Source organism: Crassostrea angulata, chromosome 5, assembly GCF_025612915.1.
Source record: "Crassostrea angulata isolate pt1a10 chromosome 5, ASM2561291v2, whole genome shotgun sequence".
NCBI lineage: Eukaryota > Metazoa > Mollusca > Bivalvia > Ostreida > Ostreidae > Magallana > Magallana angulata.
Window position 1 is genome coordinate 54,064,501 of NC_069115.1, and position 6,801 is coordinate 54,071,301.

The 6,801-nt window shown below is 33.9% G+C and overlaps 1 protein-coding gene across 1 annotated transcript; it reads right to left on the reverse strand.

The window, feature by feature from the left end:
* Positions 1–448: 448 nt before the first annotated feature.
* On the reverse strand, positions 449–6,738 carry LOC128183199 (dehydrodolichyl diphosphate synthase complex subunit DHDDS-like). Its single transcript, XM_052852113.1, has 8 exons — positions 6,586–6,738; positions 5,334–5,541; positions 4,968–5,110; positions 3,847–3,963; positions 2,994–3,095; positions 2,597–2,711; positions 2,015–2,122; positions 449–1,560 (listed from the first exon to the last, which is right to left on the reverse strand). The coding sequence occupies exons 2-8, from the start codon at positions 5,517–5,519 to the stop codon at positions 1,324–1,326; spliced, it is 1,008 nt and encodes a 335-aa protein (XP_052708073.1). The 5' UTR covers positions 5,520–5,541; positions 6,586–6,738; the 3' UTR covers positions 449–1,323.
* Positions 6,739–6,801: the final 63 nt, after the last annotated feature.

Below are 6,801 nucleotides of genomic sequence, written 5' to 3' on the forward strand. Positions count from 1 at the left end.
TATGTAGGTCCCTGTAAGTTTCGACAAATTGATAAACTGGGCGTGTAGATTTCAGTTCCTAAAGTGCTATAACTTAACAATGAGTTTCCAAAAGAAATAGAACGAAACATAATCGGTAGATGTAAATATATAATAGGCATCACCTCAACAGATTTCTATTATAACGTTGATGACGTTTCCGTTATAAGTATAAGTTACGTGCTTCATTTCTTGGAGATGGAAAACACTTTTTGAATTGACCTCCTTCACCCCAACAGTTACGGTACACACAGCCGATATTCCGGTCCCTATTTCACTAATCTTGTCATTGATCAAAAGTTGAGAAACATTTATAGTATTCTCTTTTGAGAAGTGGAAAGGCATGGCCTACATCGTATGCCTGTCACATCTTAATACATGGTCTATCAATAAACATTAAAATAAAATGAAAAACAATACAACATCAGAATTCAAACACAATTTTCTTTACTTACATATAGTCATAAAAATACGATAAAACATTTTCAGAAGACAGCTTCCAAAATAAATGTATTGGAAGGAAACACGTGTTTGCTTGCAACAAACATTGACATGAATATTCAGAAGCTGCAACAGATAAGTTAAACAAGACAAATTGCAGATATATGTAATTTTCTTTTGTTAAGAACTTGACTTATTTCCCTAATGAAATTTAATGGCTTTTAATAAAGGTACTTATGATCTGTACCTCCTTGTGTACTTAATAAAGAAATATGGAGTTTGCTACTACATGTACCTGTAGATCTGTCCAATATAAATATAGTATATATATTTTATTCTTGGAATCACCCGAACATAATCATCTGGCGTTTGGATGTATACTACATGATGATGTACAACTACATGTATCTCCAAGTATAATATATGTCATAATACTACAATACAAAACTAGGAAACGCTGATTAATAGAGCTGGAAGGTCATGGCCTTTTTCAGACATTGTGAATTACCTTAAATAGAGGAACTGTATACATAAATATGACAAAATATTCAAGTCTAATGTTTAAAGCTACTGCTTGTGGATTGTTAAAGTTTACAACTACAAAAATACCAAGTTCAGCTTATCTGGTCATATGGTCTTGAAGGGTAACAGAGGAAAGGACTTACAAGGGGGAAGGTTGTGTCATGGATGAATGTAGTTTATATATATATGAAGCACTTAAGAACTATGTTCATCATTTGATTCTAATGAAGTCAGATCTGGTTTATATTCCCCTAAATCATACACATTCTAAACGTACATGTATCTTATAGTTTCATACAAGTGTAAATTGATAACAAATCGAAATATCTAATACAACTTTCATCAAACGCTGACAGTTTTCTTTCTATTGACTAGTTCCTGAAAATAATGGAGTCTTTTGGAATTCACGTGATGTAGAAACTGTTTTATCCTCGCCTCTCTGTCCAGTGTATACTGGTGGACCCGACTTGACAGTGAATTGGTGGACTGGTCACTAGAATCACACGTAGATATAACACACTCATAGTCCTGCTCTCTTTGCCTTCTTATTCTGTCCGCCATGTCAGAATCTATTGCACTCTGGTAAAAACAAATCAGCAGAATTGTACAGGGAGATAAAAGTGATACTATCAAATTGGAATTTACAAATTTCTCTCTAGATATTTTCCATAATCATATCCTTGGAGATTTTTTTTTTGGTAAGGATAGAAAGTTTGATGTATTTTTGAAAATAAGTAAAAATCATTAACATAATATTGTATAACTGCAGTGCTTTTCACCCAGTTGTGAATTCTAAACCGAATCCACCATGATTACTGTCTTATACAATGCTTACACACTGCAGGAATCTAATATCTAACAATTACATAAACAAACAATCCGGAAAATATAACAATGGTTATTTCATTGACGTTCTCATGAAAGTAAAATTAGGTTGTCTAAAACTTGTATGCTCAACTTCTTTATAAAACAGATTTTATATTGTACATTGTGACTCTAGTAGGGTAGTACAAAGGTAGTAAGATTTTGTTACCTTTATCGATGGGTAGTTCCTTTGGTAATGAAGAACAGCACCATACAAATGCCATATGCTGAATTCTGGCCACAACACATCAACAAAGGAAAGACAACTGTAGCTTGTCTGAAAAATGGAAGATGGTAAACAGTACATAGGAATGTCTACAGTCAATGCTGACAGAGTAACTTCACACACTGTTTTATATAAAATAACTGTGGAAGATTTATATGTCTCATTTTTCAATGTAACTTAAATTGAATTTCTTTTTGCATTACTCAATAATCTTTTAAATATACCTGAGTCAGACTGATTTAAAAGGGAAACATCATTTATCATTTTCTACCACTTAAAACCATAAAATTATTTTTTTTTGATGGCCTATTGCAGCAATAATTAAATGGAAAATAAAACATCCAAGAAAATATTTTTACCTGGCTATTTTGATAACAAAAATAGATACTGTTGAAATTTTACTAAGCTATTATGATAACAGAAAAGGTTAAGTTAAAATCATACCAATAGTTATATATCTATTATTTACACAAAGATTACAATTTTACATTTACATTTTGATGGAGGGTGGGGTAGAACAAATACCTGCCACAGGAGGAAGTCGCTGAGCCTGACCTCTCCTGAGGTCCTGATCAACAGGTCGGGATGGGGAGACTGGGAGGTGTAGAGACACTTCTCCATCATCTCCTCCGACACATCACTGTCAACACAAAACAAGCCTCAGTCCAACAGCCATACATACGTGTATAACAAAACTATAGGTCTGTCACATCTTACATACAATATAAATTTGCCACATTAAAACCTTCAATTCCTGTTAATATGTCAATGCAAAAAACCATATTTCATTCACTGGTTAGATAAATGAAATTGAACTACAAAATCTTTTCCTTATACAATTGCTTAGTTCATGTATAGAGTCAGTTGTGATAATTATGGATGATTATTATAAAAGATCCTTTACATTGTGACCAAGATTTACCTGTCTCTGATAAGGCCCAGTTGAACACCTTCGGCTACCTCTCGCATGGCTGCACATATTTCATCTCGAGAAGTATAGGCAAAACAAACATTTAACACTGCCCTGGAAAAAAAATTGATGATCAACTATGTACTTTAATTAAGTATCATATCCCTTAAAATATCAACTCCTTCAAAGCTGAACATTTAATATTTCCCAGATCTGTTCTAGTATATGTAATATGGTGGACACTAATGTGAGTGGTTTTATCAAGAATTCAGAGTTCTTGAAAACTTTTACCAATTAGCAGGATTATAGGTCCTGATTGGAGAAAGATTTTGCAGGTAAACTTTGTAATAAACATAGAATTGTAGATGAATTCAATGACCTTTTAGAATGTACATTGCTATTAAATATTAGGAAACAATATCTGCATTGTAAATATTGTACAAGACCAAATATTTTAAAATTTCAAGAAATTTTGTCTTTAAGTAATGTGAAAACACTGAAAAAACTTTGTATTTTAATTACCAAAACACTGTATATAACTTAGTCTGCCCTCCTTTAAATCTTTACATGCATTATCTGTACATGTGTATATATAGTTATCTTACTATGTATACATGTCACTATACTTGTATTTCCTTTTCGTTCTGTAACATGTTTTTCTCCGACCTTTTTTGTAACATTGTACATAATACGTTCTGAACCTCATATACCATCTTTAATATGGTCAGTGTGAATAACCTGAGTTTGAACTTAAGCAGGATCGATCAATTTTCTCTTATCAATAAAAGTCTGAAGGTTTTTTATAACAGGTGTACAGGGGAGTTGTCTCCCTGTATAATGACAATGAGGTTGGCTTCATAGCTACCTTTTGTTGTCCTTGGAGAAGTGAACACACTCCGCGATCACTTCCTGTACATCCAGTGGCAACAGGCTCAGGTTCCCCAGCACTCTCACACACACCTCGTGCTTCTGGATCAGCTCCCTGCAGCCAATCAAAACACAGAAAATCAAAACTTACACTCCCTGCAGCCAATCAAAACACAGAAAATCAAAACTTACACTCCCTGCAGCCAATCAAAACACAGGAAAAATCAAAACTTACACTCCCTGCAGCCAATCAAAACACAGTGAAATCAAAACTTACACTCCCTGCAGCCAATCAAAACACAGGAAAAATCAAAACTTACTCTCCCTGCAGCCAATCAAAACAAAGGAAAAATTAAAACTTACACTCCCTACTCATATCCCCCATTGTGGCCCCGCCCTACCTCCAGGGACCATGATTTGAGCAAACTTGAATCTACATTATCTAAGGAAAAATTAAAACTTACACTCCCTGCAGCCAATCAAAACACAGAAAAAAATCAAAACTTACACTCCCTACTGCCAATAAAAACACAGAAAAATTTAAACTTACACTCCCTGCAGCCAATCATAACACAGAAAAAATCAAGATCACTCCCTGCAGCTAATCAAAACACAGGGAAAATTAAAACTTACACTCCCTACTGCCAATCAAAACACAGAAGAAAAAAAAACTGTAGCCAATTAACATTAACAAAGCATGGAAAGAATTACTACAGCAAATTACAACATAGGGATGTACAAAGAAAATTTTGATAAGTATGTTAACTATGCTTCATATCTTACAAGTGAATCAAAGCATGAAGATGTGCAGGGAAGGAAAATAGAACATACCAACTTTTTTATTTTGATATTGATACAATTTATCAAGACCATCAGCCATTGATAGATTACAAGTACCAGTACAGAGTAAACAGTACAATTATATAAGATTGTTAAAGAATGTCAAAATGTCACATGTCATTTGTTCTGAATTATAAGACGAAACGCTAAACAATGTTGAAGTACATTAAATAATGAATAAACAGAAATTTTGCTGTGTACACTTTGATGCAAATTTTATTCATAGCATGTAGTGAATAGGAGTGTGATTTGCCAGTATAGAGTAGAGGTAGAGCTTACTTCTCCTGCATCAGACGGGTAAACTTCTGTCTGGCCAGTTCCATTAAGCAGTCCACCTCCTCCTTAGACCTCTTGAAGTTTTCTATACTGAAGGCATACACTGTGACCTCTGTTATCCCTATATCAAGGCACCATTCTAAAGTCTGAAAGAGGGGAGGACATTTTAAGTAACATTATAAAAAGTTTTTGGTTTATATAATAACACATTCAAAGTTGTCTTTGGTAGTTTGCAATATTAATAGTTATAACACTTGAGTCAAGAGAGACCTATTCATTCAACCGAAATGCTTTGAAACTACACAAAGATGATACAAATGTGAGTTAACTCTCTCTCTCTCTCATAACCATTATCTTTGTTGTTCTAACCTCTGCCAGTTTATCGAATCCCTTGAAGTGCCCCTCTGCCCTATCCATGTGATTCTTCACAGCAAACCGCCTGTTGCCATCCATGATGAAGGCTACATGTTTAGGTATGGGTCCACTTTTTAGTATTTTTTGACATACTCTGTGTACCAAACTCTGTCCTGTTTTCTTCTGTGGAAACCAAGACATTGCTAAGCTACCCAAGCCTGTCCTACAATAAAATAGATGATGATTAGAAAAACCTACAACATGGCAAGAAATGAAATATAAAGAAAAATAACTAAATATTTACTGTTTCCTAGAGAGCCACAGATGCATATATTAGTAAATGACCGAATTTTTATTGACGATTAGCATTATACACTGTACCTTATAACATTTCTTATATCATATGAGGGATTTAAGATGCTAAAAATTGGTCACCTAAGGCAAACACACTTTTTGCCTACTGCCCCCATCACATACTGGGCAGAATAATGCTAACAGACATCAAACAAGTAACCTTTTATAGTCTCGTGTTCATGCAACTTGAAGGTATTTCTCGGACCCAATTAACATCAAAATAAGCAGACCAGTCAAATATGAGGGGAAAGAATCCTACAAGTTCCATACACAATGCATCCACTGCATTACAGGCATTAGCTATATTGTTTTAAGCAAACGACTTAATGAGGTTATGACCATCTATAGATGCTTGAAACTTTTCAATTGAAAGAATGGACAAGAACACCAACATACAGTCAAACTTTGTTATCTCAAACTAGACTGTTTAAAATCTTTAAGATATGCAAGTATTCGAGTTATCGAGGGTAAAATAGTTAAAAAATAAGTGTTTGGGTCTTACAAATCGCTTTGACATATCCAATGTTTTCGAGATATCAGTGTTCGAGACATCAAAGTTTAACTGTATATATCCAAACACGGACAAATGGAGCAAAATAGTTGCCATTCACTGAAGTTATCAGGTATTTATATATGTGTGAGATATATCAGTATTTCCTAAAATTCACCATCAATAAAAATGATTAAAATGCATCACCGTGAATTAAACTTGAAAAACAAAATACATACAGGTGTAAGTAAATGATTCACTTGTCAAATGTCTTCAATAGTCTAAATGTAATTTACATCTTTGACTGGAACACATGACAGCAGGAAATCTTCGGGTCTTGATATTTACGTCAAGTGGTGATATAAACAAAGATTTACGAAATAAATGGCAGAATATCAATCATATTCAATTAAAATAACTTACCAAGCTGATGTCGAATTATTTTTCAATTCTTTTGTAGGTTTTTAAGCCCATTCTTTCTAACCAGCACTCCTGACGTTATCTGGGTCAAATACACGTGTGCACAACGAGAAACGTCAATGCCTGCGCGAGAGAATATAGTGCATTGCCTGCTTATCTATACAATCAAGGAGATATAAACAAGCAATATTAAAGTTAAAAATGTTCAAAATTGCTAAT

Bases quoted from the DNA above. Each gene is read 5' to 3' on its own strand.
- LOC128183199 (XM_052852113.1), bottom strand. From the start codon at position 5,519: ATGTCTTGGTTTCCACAGAAGAAAACAGGACAGAGTTTGGTACACAGA. The intron at 5,111-5,333 runs GTTAGAACAACA...CCCCTCTTTCAG, and splicing joins GATTCGATAAACTGGCAGAG to ACTTTAGAATGGTGCCTTGA. The intron at 3,096-3,846 runs GTAGCTATGAAG...TTTTTTTTCCAG, and splicing joins TTCTCCAAGGACAACAAAAG to GGCAGTGTTAAATGTTTGTT.